General features: G+C 41.2%; 1 protein-coding gene across 2 annotated transcripts in view; it reads left to right on the top strand.

The window, feature by feature from the left end:
* Positions 1–21891, top strand: part of LOC111870159 (hemicentin-2) — a 207320-nt gene that overhangs the window by 156661 nt on the left and 28768 nt on the right. For both annotated transcript variants that reach the window (XM_023862216.2, XM_023862215.2), the window contains exons 3-5: positions 693–903; positions 9594–9674; positions 17547–17692. In XM_023862216.2, the coding sequence (XP_023717984.1) occupies positions 693–903; positions 9594–9674; positions 17547–17692 (438 nt within the window). The remainder of the gene's footprint in view (positions 1–692; positions 904–9593; positions 9675–17546; positions 17693–21891) is intronic.

Here is a 21891-nt window from a genome sequence, read left to right as displayed (position 1 = left end):
AGTCGACCCCAAAACCATAGTGTGGCTGGAAGGATTACTTCAATTGAAAAAAATCCAATGACCTCATCGGGACTCGAATCCGCGACCTTCCGACTTATAGCATACTGCCTCAACCAACTACGCTACTGCGTACCAAAAATAAATTATTACGTTTTAATAATATGTTTCCAGTGTAGCTGCTCACTTTACACTTCCGCGTTGATAACGTAGCCAAAATTTGGGAGACTGTTTTATAACTGAACTACTATACTGCATTGGTGATACCTCACTGCTAAGCTCCACCATTCTTGACCTCGGCAGTAGATGGAAGTGAGTGGTCAGCTTCACGTCCCTCAGCTCCAAAAATAATCTGTACAAGGCAGAATATATTATCGAACGAGTTCCATGATTTTGAGGTTCTCCAAGCGGTGGCTATGGAGGTTAGGTTCTTCTGGAATATGAAGTCCTGAAGTCTGGTAGAAGTTAAACGAAGTTTCGAAGGAACATTCTGCTGCATTATCTGGATAGTATTTTACATTCACGATGGAGAAATAACGTTCTTTCGAAACGTCGGTAAGTGTTTATTACACGCACAGCGCCATTTCACAGAAATCAATAGTCTTCATAAACACTACTCATCCATGATTCACTTACTTCCTATCCTGCAGGCTGTTGTAATTTATGTTATATGTCGCACATGAATTGTTGCACAGGTGTCATGGATCCGAACACGAGACCTTCACATCCTGACTTCGGGCACGCTGACCTACACGTCTGACTCTAGGTTTGAAGTGCTACACGCGCCGGGCTCAGAAGTGTGGACTTTACGCATCATGAGCGCACAGCCGCGGGATCAGGGGAAATACGAATGTCAAGTGAACACAGATCCCAAGCTCAACTTCGCCGTCTTCCTCACTGTCAAAGGTATGGAGTACCTCATGCTACATCTGTCACATATTTTGTAGAGCCAATGTGAAGTGTGTTTCTTTTAACAGAGTTTATGCATGCTGTGCACAGTATGAAGGCCTTGCTGATTATTCGCATATAAATAAGATTTAAATGATCGTGATGATGATACATCACTATACTTGTTGACTTCTTAAACATTATCGGTCATTCTCTTTTTTATTTAAAACGTTTCGGAGAGTGGACTCTACCTTATCCTCAGGTAAGAAGCCTACTCAGCTAGGCCCAATCGATAGATCTCTCCAAAAGTCATAACCAACACAAGGTAGGATATATAAACCGCATGCAACACAAAATATCTGCGAGAGATAAGACGAAATTCTTAAACGACACATACATGAGACTTAATATCCATGGCCATGCGTAATATAACGAACAGAGTCTATGAAATTGGAATCCAACCAAAATATAAGCCAAAAGAGAAGAGTCAAATTAAAAAAAGAAAATGTTTCAAAATCGATAATACAACATAGTCTATCGACTTTTGAAATAACAAAAAAGACAAAGACCAATAAACATTTATATCCAACAAGTAAGATAAAGGTAAAAAGACAGTAAATTTGTCCTTGTGCTTAAATAATTAAGCACTATGCCATGAAGACGTATTGGGAGTGGATGCNCATTTATATCCAACAAGTAAGATAAAGGTAAAAAGACAGTAAATTTTATATCATGAAGACGTATTGGGAGTGGATGCATAGGTCCACATTTTCTTGATCTCGGCACTAGCTGAAGGTGAGTGGTCAGTTTCACGCCCCGGCCTCTTTACCCCCGGAGAAAGATCCCCCGGTAACCCTCTGGATAGGAAGTCGGGTGGTTCCCAGAGCTTGTCTGGACGACGTGGAGGAGAGAAAATTCTTGACCCTACCTGAACTCGAACTCTGAAACCTCGGTCATCCAGCCCATTGCCAGCCGCTATACCGACTGCACTACCCCGCTCCTTACATTCGACAAGTATCGACATTATATTTAAGCAGGCAAAAATTTCTCAATAAGCAATAGGACCTAACAGAAAATAAAATCAACACCTAAACCAGACACCTGTATAGCATAGCATAAAAAGGCTACTTTCCTATATAATCTGAATTGGACTGAGTTGTAATTATCTGGATTTCGCTTCAAGGATGGGCGTCCAGAGGGAGATGTATCCAACGTGGGAAGTCTGACTGAACGACCTACCAGGCACATGTGGGCTGTCCTTATATTTCGTGTAGGTGGCGTTCGGTTCAATCTGGAAGACCCTCGCTTCATTCTGCAATATCGTCAGGATTTAGGGGTGTGACTATAGACGGGGTTTGGTTGGATGAATGGATTTATTAAGCACTTATACACACCACTCGGAACTACAAATAAATACAGCGCACCGCTAATCTCCACAAATTAAAATTACACCAACACTCAATAAGCCTTTTCCAGATTGCTGTGCCTTCATCAGCCGTTCCCTGGCAGCGACTTCTAACAGTGGAGGTTCTTCACCTTCACGCTCTCAGGTCTTTTCTTCACAGCATCCCAGAACTCAGTTCTCAACTAACTACTAGGATGGCCGCGCCATAGCTCAAGCGGTTAGTCGCTGGCTTCCCACCGCGGCGTCCCGGGTTCTGTCCCGGGTCTGGTCAAATGGGATTTGTGGTGGACAAAGTGTGGTTGGGGCGGGTTTTATCCAAGTACTTCGGTTTCCCCTACAAATCTTCATTCCACTAAAGTCTCCATCATCATAGTCACCCGGGGCAGGTACATAGGTCAATCAATGACCGCCGTGCCGAGTGGACTCAGTTGGACTCCACCCCCCACTAAGTGAAAAAAAAAATCCCAGGCTGGCTGCCATTACGCAGTAACCTCCTAGTTTTCTCTTCACAGGCTGATTTTCAACTGGCAACTATCCGTCGGCTGGCAACTGACCACTAACTGGCTCGAAGTCAAAGTTACTACTAACTGGATAGCCTCAATTTTCTTCAAGATGTCACCTCGTCACGGACCACATAGGAAACAACCCCGTTTCCATTCTTGTAATCTAGTTGTTGCAGCTGCCTAGCAACGGGAATGCATAACACCGTTTCCGACAGTAACTTTATTGTTGTAGAGGCGTGTTTACCATGCTGTTGTATATGAATGGCTCTTCTCTCGTTGTTTCGAACTCTTTGTAAAGTAACGGGTCCATACGCACAATATTTTGTGGCATTCTTCTTATGCATGTTAGGCTAATTTTGATTCTTCGAGCAGACCTTGCGTGAGATTGTATTCTTGCGCCTTGGTGTGGATTTCTAAAGGTCTGCCTGTTTCATCTTTTTTAAATGGCTATACTATTCAACTTAAAACGATAAAAATTAACTTCAGGTTCCAAGAAATGGGAGGAGCTGTGCATTAACACCGATATCTGAAACATAATTAACACATACATATTAATGTTTCTTTAATTCTTTAATTATTAATAATTAATAAACCGTGTGTATATGAAGAGTTCGGCTACTCGAACAAGTTTCATTGATAAAGTGATGAATGTTCGAGTTACACGGTATATAGCACATATTCATTCAAGATTGTAATTAATGGAATATTAAGTTGAGTATAAAGAAAATAGTTTAAGGGGTCAAACTTTTTTGCGAGACCAGTTTCAATGCTGGAGCCGGGATAACTCGGTCAGCGCACAGAGTAGATTAGTGACTGGACGACTTAGGAATCAGTGTTTGATATCGGGCAGAGACAAGATGCTCCTCTCTTCTTCAGTGCATCCATACCGGCTCTGGGGACGACGTAGCCTCTAATCCAGGGGGTACAGTGGGCTCTGCAGCCGGGACGTGAAGCTGCCCATTATACTCCGTATTGTACCGAGGTTAAAATCCATTTTGCTGTACATCCACTCACTCATTCAAGCTCATGGCATGATGATTAATTAAGCACAGGAACAAATTTATCTCTTTTTACCTTTAATACTCGCTAGATGGCGTCTGCATCTTGCATTGCTCCGTAATTTCCTAAGTCCGTTATCTGACACCATTTCCCTACAACGACATTATGCGGCTTCGATGAAAGGATGATTAATAAAAGTGCAGCAGTTGGCGGAATGAGAATTGACAGGGGAAATCGAAGGACTCGTAAAATAAGCAGACCCAGTACCACTTTGTCCACCACAAATCCCACATGACTTGACTTAGGATCGATCACAAGTAACTATGTTGGGAAGCGGCGACTAAAGGCTTGAGCTACTGTACAGCCTGCTCCGCGATAAATAAAGAAATAATTTCGATTCTCTGTAAAATTTTCAACATATTCTTCCATTTTTCAATCCGGGAAAATTCATATCTTATATTCTTCTATTATTTTAACTCTTCACCTGTATAAATTTTATTTCCCTCTAATATTTATTTAAGCATCCTGCTGCATTAGTTGATCGCATGATATACATATATATAGCTACATACGGGGTTTGTTTCGGTGAATATATTTATTGACCACTCACAGGTCGTAACTACAAATAACTATAATATTGCTTATTTCCATACTGCAAATTAACCACACTATGCGACCACAGTGGCAGCATGGTCTAGGGCATGGACCGTCTTCGCCCGCTTGAACACTTGGATCGTGAGTTCGAATCCCAATAAAGGCATGGATGTCTGTTTGGGTTTATTCTGTGCTTGTGCTGTCCTGTGTTTAGGTAGCGGCCTTGCGACCGGCTGATCACTTGTACAAGGAATTCTACCGACTGTGCATAAGGACAAGAAACTTAAAGAAAGACCAAGGCCCAATAAAGGGCTTTAGATCCATAGGTAGGTAGGTAGGTAAATCAGCCCACACTTAGTGTTCTCAGTCTAGTTTCACTAGTCTTTACTTGGTAACCGCTTTCTACAATGGCTATGCCTCTGCAGTGTTTTCTCTAGATGTTTCCTAATAACGAATCTTAGTACTGGAGATTCTTCACCTTCCTTTGCCCGCTGGTTAACGCTCCAAAACTGAACCCTCAATTAACCTATAGCTCCAAATATCAACATAATTCCTCGGCACAGACCGTGCAGAAAACATAGTCTGTACTGTTGGCGAGACTTGTTTACCGCACCGTTGCATAACAATGGAAGTTATGCCGTTGTTGCTTGCATATTCGTTCTCGCTGGAATACGCCCACCGAGGCATTGCCTAGCAATTAACGTCTATTCTGGCTTCACTCTTCCGACTTCCGGGCGTAATGTCACAACATATTTATATACACAACATGCTCAAAACACAGACCTCAATGCGGTTTCAGAAATTATTGGTTGAATGACAACTTAGTCAATCCTTTCATGTAAATTCAGCGATAAGTTTCAGCCACGGAGGGCCACCATCAGGTACATATGATAATTCGCTTTAGTTGTTACACTGCATTGAGACACGCGAAACATAATTTTACATAATATTTATTTGCTTAAAATCGTCCTATACAATACGTTTTTGACAGGTAACAAATTGGTTTAAATAAAAAGCTTTTCACGTGTACAGCCCTCACGGAATATAAAATAGATAACAATAGAGTATAACAATTTACGTCATCACTATACATACCTCTTGATGGCCCTATGTGGCCGAAACACTTCGTTGAATTTAAATGAAAGCGTGGGCTAAGTGGCGATTCAACTGATACGTGTTATGTAGCTACACTGAAGATTGTATTGTGTACATATAACGTACTCAGTAGCCTACCATATTGTATCCCAAACGGTGGTACGTATCCCACTGGTGGAATCTGACGTTCAGTTGTGTGGGATGTGAGGTCTTCAAAATCAAATTTTCCTTTATATTTAGTAAAATACTACGAGTAAAATGTTCATTTCACTGCAGTGTAACTACAGTGTTTTGACTTAACGAATTATGCACGCAAAGACGAAATGCTGAATATCACTGGCCTACTACCGTAATAGCCTATAAGTTATATAGTTTAAGATAAACTTAAGAAAGAACATAACTTATGTACGTATTTGAAACCGCAGAATATTGAATATCTTGTGTTTGTTTTCTTGAATTGTTCCCTCACCCTTACAAACCGCAGTTACAATCGCTTCCCTGTAGTGAAATACAAAATAGTGAGGAAACGTAGAAGGCTGCGAGGTGTACGGTTACATGATCCGTCCAACCGTCATGGCAAAGGGAAGTTTTGCTTCTCCGGGCGACAGGCGCGTGCCCCAATTGATGGAAAAGCAACCTAATATTAGACAGTTATAATAGAAACACGGGAATTTACAGAAGGGAGGCCTTGTATCCGGTATCCATATACAATGCGCGTATGTTTATAAGTTTCAGTCTCATTCGCTTGTTACAGAAGAATGACTCATAGACTCCAATCGTAGGTCCTACATTCATCGGCGGCAACATATCACACTCCAGGGTTGCACACAGTGGTTGCCATGCAGTTCTGTAGGGATGAGCGTGTTAGAAATGAAGATTATTGAGGGCTCTTTAAACCATTTTCTGCTGTATGACGTCGTGTAATTCATTGAAAGTCAACTGATATTTCGGGAATTTTCCTCCTAAACTTCGGCTCAGTTTGAACGGAGTACGCGGTGTTATATCTCAGAAGAAAGAACTCATAACCACTGTTGTGGGAACCTCAAATTCTGCGTGAAGATTACTGTTTCCGGAATATCACTCCCATTAAATTACACTACGTCATATTCCAGAAGATTGTAATCTTCATTCCTGTCGTCATAAGAATTTCAGTTCTCATATCCTCGGAATTTATCCATGGTGGGAAGTTTCTTGTTTCGGTGACATTTTGTTGTGCTACACTGAACTGAATTCGGGAGAAGTAGGAGAGCACAGACGCTCAAACTGGCCACCTGGAGAGAAAAGATTTCAGGGGGGCACATTTAAAGCCCTTCTCATTCTTCTGCTAACTTAAAATTCAGTTCTCTTCTTCATTTATTGTCGTGACCATTAACTTGCAGTAATCGAAACATGCAATACAATACAACAGAGTTATCTTAAGGATTACGAAACAGATGACGCTTTCGATAACATTGGCTGAATCATTCACGTTATGACAGAGTTATAAGAAATTGATGGGCTTTTAATTTGGAAGAAAGGTGTAATTTCTCGTCCCGTGGGACGACAATTATATTTTATCTGGCCATCAGTAAATAAATGTGGTCAGAATGTGCTCGGTGATTAAGCTCTCTTGCATGTACAGGAAGAGTGAATTTGAATTCCGCTTGTAGCACGAATAAGTACCCTGATTCTCCTTGTTGTCACATTTTGACAGAGGTCTTGTGGTGGTCTTAGCCAGCCCCAATACAAGGCCTCTTATTGTCACAAATTTGTGAAAACAATACTTTTATCACTGCCTCAAGAATGGGTACCTTGTCTCCACTGCAAGGCGTCCCATCGAGTTGGTCATGCAAGAAAAGGTCAAATATCCTTCACCGTAAAAGCCAAGATTTCTAAGTTACGAATTTAAATGACTGACCTTGCTCAATGGGATTTTCGTATCAACAGTTTTTAACATGTATAATTGGAGGGAGCTTTGAAATTCTCATGAAGGTAACTATGAACTGTCTTATTTGATGTGACATAGTGTAGTTCGATAGATATAAGTAAACGTTTAGGACATGTGCTACCTCCATCTTCCGAGAAAACATTTCTCTGAAGATGGAGGCAACTTCTTTCTCCAGAACATCGGGACATCTCTCCCGCCGAGAGCATGATAAAACTAAAATGGACCTTATAAAGATGCAGGCCAGAACGGTATTGAGTGGATGTGTACTTAGTGATGAACTTCGTGGTTCCATGAAATGCTAGTAATTCATTTAGAAGTTGATCAACCCTTCTCCTCCTTTGGCGCTACAGCCCTCCTTTGGGCCTAGGCCTACTTCCATGAAATTCTCCGTTCATTTCGGTTTACTAGATCTTACACATTCGGTAGGACTCCTTGGGCGGGTGATCAGCTCGTACACTGTACACAAACACAGAAAAACGCACACCAAACATCCATGGCCTGAGCGAGATTCGAACCCACGATTCCGGCTTCCGAGCGAGCGAAGACAGTGCATGCCTTAGACCGCTCGGCTGCCGTGACCGGCTGATAAACCTTTAGCTTCTCAATACAGATCCAACCCCTTGGAGTTAGTTGGCTGAAAAAAATAAGTGGATGATACACCTGAGTTAACTGTACAAACATTCTCTACGAAAACAGTGGTTTCAAGGCGAAGCATTTTCATATACTTTATCATTAGAAAATTGCCACGTTGCTTTCAGATCATGATGTTCAGTATTTCTGGGCACAATGTAGCAAAAATTTAAAAGCTCGCTATTTATGGGTAGTGTTTACGTCAGGGCAGCACAGAGTGTGGAGAGCATAAAACTTGAAGAGACCGACTTGCAAACACTGACACGAACAGACGAATTCAGTTCCTACCTCAGGAGGAATTACACTGCCTTTCCATTAGAAGCAGCAACTGGACGGTGCTGACTAGGAAAATAATTGTCTTTTATTATGACAATCATTAAAAAACCCATGAATATAGTCTGTAGAAAAAATTCAGACATGTTTAATGTTAAAAAGGCGGTACATAGAACAGCCGGTGTGCTGTGAACGGTTGAACACCCTGTAATGGATTTCAGTAATTTCATATCATTTGTTGAAATGTACGTGCCTATACGTTTAATTGACCTTGTTCCATAAAAAGTAATAATTAATAAATATCGGCTGAGAGTTACCTAATAACAGCTTCTCGAAAAGGAACCTGCGTCATATAATTAATTTGTTACTTAAAGACTTTGGAATGAACATAATTCAATAATCCCCATTACGGATATTTTTATTTCCACTGTATATATATATATATGAGTCGTATCTGCGGGTTGCGAACCACATGTTGAAAATCTAGACCACTGTCAAAATTATTAGTGATATCTAGAAATTTATTGGCAAGGAAGTTGTTATATGGTTATCATGGGAAATAATAAAGTAGATGCTGGGACAAAGGGACACCGGATATTGCGACCAGACAGGTCAAGTAAACAAATATATTTCCAACAGCCTTTGGAATGGAGCAAATAATTTAATGCCGAGATAAAGCTCCTTGAGGGAAGAGAAACAGGAAGAACTTTGTTACGCCAAGTCACGGGAATTTCTTTACTGAAGCATTTATAAATCTCCTAAAAAATAGGACAAAGAGGATACATCTTCAAACATTCAGAAAGGGCAGTCATTCTGTCAGTTTCACCAGCAGTCTTTAGTTCGAATCTCTTCTCCTGGGCGTCCCAAGTCACGACAGACTTTGGTCTGTATCACATTTACATTTAATAGAGATCATAATGTGAGCTAACTCACCCCAAACGATGCCTTGCCCAGCGGCTCAGCATTCACCTGAACAGAACAGCATCCGCTCGCCTCATCACTAAAGGGCTATCTCCACATACATAATTAAGATCCCAGGTAATCCAAGCCAGGGTGAAATACATGCTTAGCAGTTTTTGTAGAATGCCTGGGTGTGTCCTTAAAAAGAAGAATCCTTTATGGGAAATTGGAAGACTGAAAATATCCTCAGGTGTGTATGCAGCATATTTAGCAATAAATTCTCCGAGTTTCACATAAGTAGTACCTATTATACGTGTTGCTTATCCTGGGGTCTATCCCACTGCCTTGGAATATTTACATTGTTCCTGTTTTATGTTTACAGAGACGGATATGGGGGATTCTCCATGGGACGAAGGACCTCCAGTCGCCTCGGGGGACGAGGCCGTCTCCGTCGCGGCTACAGGTAAGTTTCTCTTCGGACATTTTAACCAATGGTTCGGTGATTCAGACTCGGCTTTCAGTCAAAAACTGATCAGCCTATGATCAACGGAATATATTATAATAACACACTAAATCCATGGAGATGAGCCAGTTGTGCAGCTACTCAAAAATTTCCAGACTTTTTATGGATATAATTTAGAAATCTATCATCTTCAAAGTCTTCCATCCGTATACACATTCTAGCAGGAATCACCAATCGTTGCACATAACTTTATATGCATAACTACATATTTTTGATCACTATAATTGTCTGTCATAACCTCAGATATTTCCATTATCACCGTCTGTATGCATTTCATCATCATTATGATCATCACTATCAGCACGGGATAGGTCTCTGACCTGTTCCGACTCAAGACTAGTGTGAAGACCATCTTTTTCTTGGTCTGTCAAAGTATCGCCTTCCTCTAGGAGAATAATTAAGTAATGTTTTTGTGATTTTATTTGTTTTATTAATCCTAACTGTTGTCCCAGTTCGTTCACGTAATCTTATATTCAGTCTTGGAAAATATTTATCCTAGGGCATCTCTCATTGGTGCATATCGCAAGGTGGGCTCTTAACGCTATATCTTTTAACCCTGGATAGGGTATTAATTTCTGCTGCTGGGTAGGTCACTGTAGGTTGCTATATACAGATCAAGACTGGAAACCTTCTGGCAGTTAAAACTAGTTTCGATATCAACGTTTCGAGCTTGGGTTCCTAGTTCGCATCCTTATTTTCCTGAAGATACTAACTAAACAGCTTAATTTAAAGAGTCGCCATAAAATACTGAAATATGATCGAAATATTTCGTACATTTTTGGAGAAAATGCTCATTTTTGAGCTGAAATGTTCGTATTCTTCGGATACCGACTTTAATGCTACGCAACGGAACGGTAAACAAGTATCTGCAGCAACAGTTGAACTACAACAATAGAAGATCTGTGTTTTCTACTTGGTCCGTGCCGAGAGGTCGAAAGCGGGAAGAAGTTTAGAGCTGAGTTACTTCCCCGTGTGGAGACGGGGTCGAATACCTCCACTGTGATCTTGCGAGTCGTAGGGGGCGACTAACAAGGAAGTCTCAAATCTGAGACAGTAAAATATGGTCCCGAGTCTCAAGGGACTCTGACCGGAGAAAGACTGCGCTGGCAAGGACCAACACCATGTATAAAAGACAGACCAGTCCACTTGTCAGAGAGGGCGCCCAACAAAACAAGACCGTAACTGTTAAACTGTAATAAATATCGGGTCATGAGCTCCATATGAGGCTTGACACCAAGATTGACTGACTGACTGACCGTCAGTCACAATGTGGCTTTGACTTTGAGCTGAGTTAGTTGAAAGTCAGTCTGTGAAGAGAAGACTAGGAGACTGATGTGAAATGGCCGCCTGTCTGGGAGTTAGTCAGTTGAAGCACTGAGAAAATTGCAAGGAATCTGTGAAGAAGAACGTCGTTGCATTGAGTTCAGCAGTGAGATATGTCGCAGAAAGTAAGGACGTAAGGGGACAGTATTAAAATCCGTTACCAGGAAACGACAAATGAAGTCTGAGAAGACTTTATGTGTGTTTTAGTTACAGTGATATTTGGAGTGTTTAATTCAGTGAGACTGTTATAGCGAAGTGTAGTCACGAGCAGTGTGTTAAAGTGGTCAATAATTCCAGCCTCCATTCCTAAACCCCGTCGAGAGACAATGTAACACGTGACAAAGTAAACACGTAAATGAATTCTGTGGGCAAAATGCAGAGTATTTTAATATTAATGCCGGTGGTATATTTAGTAACCGCTCTAAAGAGAGTGAGATCCATTTTTATAGACTCTTACAATCCCGTCTATGACTAGATCTTTTAAGTGGTCTCTCGGCTTCAGGTTTTCCAACTAAATTTTTCTGTGTATTTCTCGTTTCATTCATTCAGAGTGCTAATATTAAGTTCGTTTGAATTATAAGGTCAAAAATTAAGCTCTTCATAAAGATATATTTATTATTATTATTACTATTATTATTATTATTATTATTATTATTACAATTATTATTACAATTATAAATTTAGCCCAACTTTCATTATGACTACATTTTGGATTAGCTTCCATAATCGTTAAAGGAACTGCTTAGTTAAAATATGCATCATAATCTCTATCATAGCTTCTCCCTGGATTTTTCTCCTGATTAATCCAAAGACATCTCTGCTAGGATTAGATGAAAGAGTTTAATTTGCTCTGTGGCTTTTAGGACAGCTTACAGTAGAATTCCAAAGACTGGAACACGGCGATAGCGTCATGAATGTTAATAATTTACGCATGACTCGGAACACTTTCATCTGAGATTCGAGACTGCAGTATTAAGCTCTGACTACTGTACCAAAGACACATCAACAGTAACTAACAGCTGTTTCATTGGCAGTACATTTGTGTCATTTATGCTCGGAAATGATATTAAAGACGACAAACAAGAACTTTCAAAATGCATGCCACACCGAGCTTCGGAATGTGTTTCAGATCTTCCATTACTTGGTCCGCTTTGTGTACGTGCGATGCAGTGACCCTCACGTACCGAACTTGCTCCAAGCCTATCAGTTCATGCGGACTGATAAGTATATTAGAATCCCAACTCTATCGAACGGATTAATTAAATTTTATTTGTTTCATTCTGGTCCGTCACACTGACAATTACAAATATAAATCACTCCATCCAATGTGACCTGTAAGTTTATTAGTACATGAAAACTTAACACCCTCACATGTTTCGGTCTCTGTGGACCATCTTCAGAGGGCAAACATGTAGAAGTTTCTTCCGAAACTTTGGAAATGATAAAAGATACTAACTTTCATCACCCATTCACCCCACCAAAAAAAAAACAGTAAATTCCACAGTCACCGTTGTGAGAATGTAAAATGTTTCATTTCTCAGTAGATAAAATACCATTGTAACACAACTATCCGGGCTGAATCATACATCATGTCACGTCACACAAGGTAATTGTAATATCAGCGGAAATGATAATGAACCGTGTTTTGCCACGTTCATCAGCAGCTTGTATATATCGCTTGTAAGGAGCACACATGTTACCACAAGCTCCTGATGATGGCGCCAGACTGAAGCCCTATTATCGAGGTAATGACTTGTAATATTACTACAGACATGTTAAACTGGTTTTGTAGCACGAATGACTTGAATGCCGCTTTAAATTAACCAAAACGTATTGAGTAAGGAGAACATGATACATATTTCAGACATTTTCGAGAAGAAGGGACGAGGAACCGGAAGCCTATAGGCCTCATGGTGTTCTAGTGAATGTACTGACCCGAACACAAAATCAATTCTGTCACCAAAATTCAATTAAATAAAAAATGTATTTACAAAATTTAAGTACTAGTTTCCAGGTACACTTCTCCTGACGAGGCCTCGAAATTCTTGGTCTGTGCAAATAATAAACTTCCTTATTCCGTGGATCAGATTCAGAATAGAGAAGTTAATATTTGGTCAGTTGCTCGAGAAATTCCCATAGCTTTATGGAATCCGAAGGTTCGCTAATATTTTCACAATTCATTTTGAGATTAATCGAGTCCACACATGATACCATGCCGTCCACATGCCCTGCCCATCTCATGTTTCTTGATTTCATATCCTAATCACATCTGGAGAAGAGTGAAAATAAAAATTATGCATCTTTACTCCGTGCAATTTTGTGCAGCCAGCTATAGTAAGTGGTATATACACGGGGTTATTCATAAGTCCGTGAAACATTTTAAAAATTCACAACAAATAAACTATTCATCGGATCATGACAATTCTTATGTCAATGGAGAATGATTCTCTCCAAGTTTTTTTTTTTCAATTACCTCCTAATCTCATGGATCTTCCCAACCGTATCACCTCTGCTTTTGCTCTGCTCAACCGTGATATGCTGACACGGGCGTGGGGCGACATGGGTTATCGCATAGATGTCTGCGTATCACCGAAGTTAGATACATTGAGCATCTATGAACTATGTAAAAAGAATCCTGGTGAATTTTTCTCTATTTCAGCGTAAGAAAATTTGGTATTTTTTGCGTAGTTTATTTATTGTAAATTTTCAAAATGTATCACAGACTTACTATGAATAACCCTGCATACGAGTATATACATATTTCTCTTGACAGCATAGTCGGTATAACGACGAGTTATGGGATGGAAGCCATGGGGTTCGATTCGAGGGAGAGGAAAGTAATTTTTCTATAGTCAACAGTGTTTAGACCGGCTCTGTGGCCCACCCAGCCTCCAACCCAACGGGTATTGTGGGATTTCTCCCTAGGGGTAAATTGGTCGAGGCGTGAAGTTGAGGTGCATTACAATATATATATCCTTGCGACGAGCTGATCACCCGTCCAAGGAGTTCTACCGAATGTGTAACATCTAGAGAAACCGAAGTGAACGGAGAAGACCATGGAGGTAGGCCTAGGCTCACTGGGGCTGTAGTGCCAAGGGGAAAAGTATATGCATATATGTATACATATATCCTCTGTACACTCAACCGACATAGCAACGGGCTACGGAATAGAAGGCCGGGTATCGATTCCCGAAAGAGGCAAGTAACTTTTCTAAACTCTTCAGTAACTAGACTGGCTCTGGGGCCCACCCAGCCTTCAATACAGAGGGCATCTGGGGCTCCATCTGCGGGAATAATGCGGCACGTGCGTAAAGTTGACCTCTCACCTCAATCTGGTGAAAAGTTCAAGAACGGCGAAAGTATAACTGCACTCCCCCGTACTTCTTCATGGCGTGGTGAAGAAATTGATTCAACACTCGGAAAACTCGGCTCTTTTACTTTTGAACTGATCTCACACCACACTTTAAGGACGGGCTGGACTTGGAGGAACGTAAGTGACTCTTGTGTGGTCCTTTGTACAGTTTGGAGATAGCTGGAACGGAACAGTGACGGCAATAAATATTAATTGTTCACATGTAAAATGAAAGCAATATGAGACGATTTTGAAAATAATTCAAATTATATTAAGCCACACACTAACGTCCACAGTATTATGGGAATTTGAGCTGAAACTGCAATGATTTCGGATTAGTTTTATGCAATGATTTATACCAGTCGCGGTTATAATAACATATTGTGGTACTCTTATTAATGAAAATTTGTGCTACTGAACCTTGGCGAACGACCGAGTAGTATTTCTGCTCCGTACTCAAGGGGTCCCAGGTTAAAATCTTGCTCCGGAGATCCGCTATCTTCACTGACGTTCTTGGTGGTCTTCGTTCCTCAATCCTCCAAGTAAATACGGGGACAGTACTTCAGATCATCACGACCAATTCCTTCCGAATGTCTTTCAATTAATTATTTACTGATCCTAATATATATATACCGGTCATTGTAACCGAGCCCTCTAAGACAGGCAGGCATTCTCTTCCCTTGCTCGGAAGCAGGGATAATGAGTTCGAATCCCACACAGGGCATGAATGTTCAGTGTTTGTGTGTGTGTGTGTGTGTGTGTGTGCGTTCTTCTGTGTCTGTGTCCAGGTAGAGGCCTTGCGACAAGCTGGTCACCCACACAAGGAGTCCTATCGAATGTCTAAGATCTGGTAAACCGAAGTGAAACGGAGATTTTCACGGAGGTAGGCCAAGGCACAAATTGGGGCTGTAGCGCCAAAGAAAGAAAATGTATGTATAGCCTGAGATAACCCAAGCTTCGGTATATAGGTCATAAACTGACAAATAAACGTTTTGTTCTGCAAGGATAAACAAAGGTAAGGCCGCTCCTTTTCTCATATATAATAGCTATAAAAATTTATACTTAACGATCGTCACGTGGTCCACGGTACGAAATTCACCCCAATCCCCCCCCCCATTCTCCATAGTACAAACTGTGGCCCATTACGCAGAATATTTTGAATTTATTCCACATGCATTAATTAAGTAAAAATGTAATTTCAAATTTATAAGAAATAGTAAAATATCGATTAAAAATTCATCCAGAAAAGTTACCAGTCCTCATCCTTAGCTATTGTTGAACTCCCGAGTAGTCAGTGCATTTGTTTCGTTTTTAGGTTCTGCTGGTTTTTTTTTAGTTTTGATGTGTTTTATCCATGTCAACCTTCTATCAAAATGCTTTTTATATTACTTCACTTTCTCGGGAGAGAGCGGCATTACCATCTGCAATGTTGAACAATTTTTATTGCGGAAAACAAATAAAATGCGTTGGTTTACTTTAATTTAATTCAATTCTTCATTTCTCTGATCAGTTGTTGATCTTATTGATGGTGTCTTGGAGTTTCCTTGAGGTTATCGCTGGATCTTCATGTGTTGTCAATATCGTTGTATCATCAGCAAAGTTAGCGACTGTTGTGTTTTCTGATTTCGGTAGATCCCTTGTGTAGATGAGATGTAGAACGGTACCCCGGCCACTATTGACCCTATTGTACCAACCTCGGATGACTGACGAGTATGGAGCAGTCAGTGGAATGGGAATTGGCAGCAGTCGAAGTAGTCGGAGAGAACTTGCCCCGGTACCACTTAATCTACTACAAATTTCACATGTCCTGACCTCGGGTCAAACTCGGGCCGCCGCTGACTAACGGCTCGAGCCATGGGACGGCCATACTCATTCTTATTTACAGAGTGATTGAGAAAGATGGACACAATTTCAATTGACTATATTTCCTGAACTGTATGTTGCATTTGAATTCTGTAAAGTACATTTGAAAGAGGATGTTACAAAGTTTCTAGTACTACCGCTAGTGCCCTCCATCACTGCGTCCCGGGCCGATCGCGTGTATCGGAGGAGAACGTGGAGTGCATTCGAGTGAACTTTGAGCGCAGCCCAATGAAGTCAACCCGTAGTGCTAGTAGAGAACTTGGACTATCGCAAACAACTGTGTGGCGTGTACCACCTCTTTCCACAAATTTGAGTGACCTAAGAAACTGTATCACAGCTGCGGTGAACTCAGTGACGCAAGATATTTGTCATCGAGTGTAGGATAAATTCAGCTACCGTCTAGATGTTATCCGTGCAGCCGGAGGAGGGGGGGCACATTGAACATCTATAAACTTCCATGTATGTATAATCAAGTGTAATTTACAGAATTCAAATGCAATATATAATTCAGAAAATATAGCCAATTGAAATTGTGTCCATCTTTCCGAATCACCCTGTACTTACTGACTTGCCAGAACTGTGCGTGTATAGAGATAGAGTTCACATCATTTTTGAGAACTTCGTAGTTTCCCTTCAATTAGAATGATCAAATGAAGAAGATGGGCAGGATAAGTAGCACGTGTTAGGGGAGAATGGGAGTTCATATACGGTTTTGGTGGGAAATTCTAGGAAGCTCAAGACGGAAGTGGTAGGGTAATATTAAAATTGATTTTAGGGAAATAGTATTAGGTGTCATGAACTTGATTGATTTGGCTCAGTATTGGGTCTAGCGGGATCTTGGAGAGATAGGATGGGATGGTGTGGACTGGATACATCTGGCTCAGGATAGGGACCAGTGGAGGGCATTTGTGAACACGGTGATGAACCTTCGGGTTCCATAAAATGCTAGGAATTTCTTGAGTGGCTGCAGAATGGGCGGCTCTTCAAGAAGGGCTCAGCTCCATGAGTAAGTAAGTATTGGGTCTAGCGGAGGGCTCTTGTGAACACAGTAATGAATCCATGAAATTTTGGGGAAATTCTTAAGTAGCTGAGCGACTGACGGCTTCTCAAGAAGGATTCAACTCCATGAGGGTTAGCTGGTTAGTTAGTTAAGCGATCTCCTTCGGAGTAGGTCGTGACATCCTGTTTGTCGCGATCTATAACTCGGGAAACCATGGATTATTGTGATCTGTAGATTGCGCGATGGAATATGATGATTATTTTGTTTGTTTCAGCGAGCATAATGGGACCACGAGAGCTGTACATACACCAGGGCAGCACGCTGACATTCACGTGCGTTATACCGGCGCCCTACACTCAGGGCTCTCGACCACCCCGCGTCGTCGATTGGTTCCACTCCGGCCGCCCCGTTTCCATACAGGTACAGCGCTCCCATACTGTAGTCATCAGGTATACGTTGAAAACGGGGCACACAGAATCTGTTATCTAAGCCAGTCCTTAAGTTAGAGATAATAAATACGTGTACTTTATACCGCGACCTAAACAAAAAATACCAATTTTCACATACGCGAAGCCTATACATTCTCAAATTGATCAGCGAAATTCGTAAATTTGCAATAAGTCGAATACGTACTTGCTCTACATTCCTGCTCCGTTGACTACATACATAAATGCGAGACTTTTATCCAGAATACGATAATATGGTACAGCTGCGCAGGCGCGCACTGTTCCCCTACAAAATGAGAAGGACATCAGTTCATTTCGGTATTAACTCTGCTTCCAACCAGCTCCAACCCGATTTAATCACCTACCATGAAACATTCTGACTGATTGCAATACCAGATTATTAACACAGGGTGTCACAGAAGGAAAAGTCAGCATTCCAGGGGTCATATTATCAGTCATTCTAAGCAAAAATATATACAAAGTGGTTCAAATATGACCGGGACTGATTTTTTTTTTTTACCAAAATTGCCAAACAGTTACTTGCACATGTCAGTCTTCAACGTACTCCCTCTCCGGAGTCAACACATTTTTTCCAACGTTCTGGAAGCATCGCGATGCCCTTTTCAAAAACGTTTTGTGGTTGGTGGCGTTCCCACTCCCGAACAGTCTGGATGACGGTGTGATACGTAAAATTTATTGACTTCTTATTGATACTGATGTTGCTTACATTAGCGTAATAGATCTAATATATACATTTAGCTTTTTTTTTCTTTTTTTATTGCTAGTGGGGCGGGACTAAGTCCCTTGTACTGCGACCACTTCTGGCCTATTGTACCAGCCCCAGATGATAGGTGAGGGTGATTGTGGAGCGATTGGTGGAATGAATGTTGGCAAGGGAAACCGAAGTACTCGGAGAAAACCTGCCCCAGCGATACTTTGTCCACCACAAATCCCACTTGACCAGACCCGGGATCGAACCCGGGCCACCGCGGTGGGAAGCTAGCGACTAACTGCTTGAGCTATGGCGCGGCCCCTTTAGCTTATGTTTATTTTAGACCTGATATTCGATACGTTGGTGTAAGTTGCATCTGCATTGCTGGAACATGTGCTGCCACGTGCCTTTATCACATCTCCGTATATCTACTCTTTCCTCTCATTTGCTTCCTAACTTTCTTTCTCCTACTTATCTTTTTCTATCTATCTATTCTGAGTCTCATTTTACGACCGACGTTCCGTCGGCCAGTCTATCTTGGCATAAAACACCCATCTGGGGCTTGTGACCAGATATTTATTACTGTTTGACAGTTACGGTCTTGTTTTTTTGTGGGCGCCCTCTCTGACGAGAGGACGGGTCTATCTTTTGTATATGCTGCTGGTCCTTGCCGGCGCAGTCTTTCTTGGGTCAGAGTCTCTTGGGACTCGAGACCATATATTACTGTCTCAAATTTGAGACTTCGCATTTCGTCGCCTCCTACTACTCGCGTTACGATGGAGGTATTCAAACCCGCCTCCACAAGGGTATATCCTATTTTCTCTATCTGTCCTCTGTTCTGTTTGGTCTCTTTTATTCTGCAGTCGGACGGCTTAGGAGACGCCTTGTTCAAGGGTTCCGTTCGATGCACCGATTGCTAGTGTATTCGTTGCAGCGGGAACTGCTTAGTCCTGATTTTGACTTGTGTTTGCGGCCCCCCATATATGCGTTGTCTCGGAAACGTGCCTAAACGTTTGCCTAGCAAAATGGATAATTCGTTGTCTGGCTCCACTATTCTGGCTTTTAGGCATTGTTTACCGAGCGTTGCTCAGCAATGATCTGTTCCAGCTTGTTGTCCTGCCACGTGATTCAACAAGCCGTTGTCTACCAATGGACTCCTTCTCTGTTAAGATGTTCCGGCTTATAGCAGCACGCCACAACAATAGCACCAAGATATTGATAAATATAAAAACACGACCAGTATGTTTAGTGTCCGAAGCGAGGAGAAGACCGTTCACTTTATTTACCCAGATAACTCGAATTAGTCAGGTAACAGTTGAGGCAACAAGAGATGTATTTCAGTAGAGTACCCTGTCAAATTTAAAAGGTTTTCATTATCTGATTCGTAAAATACTATGAAAAATAAATTACGTTTGTGAAATCGTCGAATTATCACTGGTGATCGATGAAAATTACTGTTTTCTTGGATGTGGTGGTTGTATTCTGTTAGATTTGTATCGAAGTTCTATAGTGATCTAGTAACATACAGCGATCTTTGTAAGTCACTTCCGTGCGATCGCCAGATTCTAATGACGGAAGGTGATTATGAACGAGGAATGTAGTAAGGGGTAATTGGAGCATGGTGGCCATTAATTTCTAAGTTGCACAACATAATTACTTACTAAAAATATTGTGACGGAATGCTCCATTGCGAGACAACGGCTTGTTAAAACACGTTTCGGGGACAATTATCTGGAACAGTCCATTGCTGAGCAACATTCGTTAAACACATTCTTAAGGTGATGTAGGCAACAACAGAAGAATTGCCGTTTCTATAACAATAGAGGAATTGCTAAGATACAGACTTCTCATTGTGTTTTCTGTGAGTGGTCGTTGTCGAAGTTTTATAGGGGACAACGAAGGACGTTTGCAGTCAGTCGTAAAACGAGAAGGAGAATGGAGGTCTTGGCGGTCAAGATTGATTGTGAGCTGTAACAATTGAATGTAATTTTAAAGAGATGCCAGTGAACCAAAATAATCAAATGTAGGACCCATTATTACTAGTCACGACAACCCTTATACATGACAATATCAAGGTTGTGTGGGGATATAGGTAGTTTCTAAAACGCCCTACAATACACTCCTCAAGCGATCTTCAAATAACAGCAGAACTATCTCATGAGAAAAATCATTCTTTATTGTAGTCACCCGATTTGCACACTTGATGCCATCTAATGATAAAAATGCTACATCAATTGATTAAGAATACTTCGATTTCTTGGGCTGTGACGATTTTAATGCAAGTACTCCAAAGTGATTCTGTCGGTGCATGGCATGTGCACCAATAAAGAAACCGCCAGTCTAGGTGAAAGAAACTGCAAGAAACGTGGCTAGGATATCCAGCTGTCCCAATCAAGACACAAAGTAGGATTCCCTTATATCTGTCTGTTACAGCAGCTCTAACCTGCCCACTCCAAACAAGAACTGAGCTTCTTGGTTAGAGAAGCCCATGACAACAATCCACTCGAAAGGTTCGTGATGAAAGAGGTCGTGTTTGTACAAAGGCTACTTCAGTTCTAATCTTGGCTCACAGAGCCCACTCACCGTGCGAGTTTGTTGATTGTGTGGACTAGACAAGGCGCAGTTAAAGCTGTGCTCTGTACGCAAAAAGGGAGCGATGCCTTTATTTTAATACCATCAACCACTGCTTTAAGTAAACAAAGGTGCAGTAGTAATAATCTAAGTGATACTGTTGTTGTCCTTTCTAGAGAATATTACATAGTAAGAAATTTTATAATTGAAATATTCACAGAATATTATTAAGGTGAAAAATGAAAGAGGTGGGTCATGTAGTACGCATGATAGAATAAAAGCAGTGGTCTTAGAAACTGAAGGAAATGGGAGAATAATATTAAACTAGGGCATAACGAAATGGTGTGTGAGGATTTGGAGCGCATTAATTTGGCTTAGGATAGAGTCCAACGGTGACCTGTTGTGAACACAATAATAGAACTTCTGGTTCCATAAAATGCGGGGAATATCTTGAACAGCTGAGCAGCGAATAAAATATTCTGTTTCATGTAGCGCAGGATTGGCCCACAGGATAAACAAATTTCAGTTCAGGGCCTCGAAAACTGAAATGCCTCCAAATATTGAGAAAAATCATCCTCGAGAGAAAGCAAATTTCTCATGTAACACTCGGATTGTAACAAACGGCTGGAGGCGTCTTGTCAGATTAGAATTATGGGGGAAAAACACACAGAAACAGCTGTGGCAATAGAAACAAATTGGGAGGAAGCATCTGTCATTGCTTTCAATTCTCGTGAAGCTGTGTGACTGCTGCCGAGAAAATGGTGGCTTTCACGTATTTGCACATTTCCGCATACGCGAACGGCACTCGGTCACGCCCATATGTAGAGTGACATTTCTTGGTAATTTATCAATATTTCTTTCCACAAACATGTAGCATTTCTTCGAAACAA

Source organism: Cryptotermes secundus, unplaced genomic scaffold (assembly GCF_002891405.2).
Source record: "Cryptotermes secundus unplaced genomic scaffold, Csec_1.0 scaffold634, whole genome shotgun sequence".
NCBI lineage: Eukaryota > Metazoa > Arthropoda > Insecta > Blattodea > Kalotermitidae > Cryptotermes > Cryptotermes secundus.
Note: the sequence above shows the minus strand (reverse complement) of the source record. Positions and strands in the feature narration are given on the sequence as shown.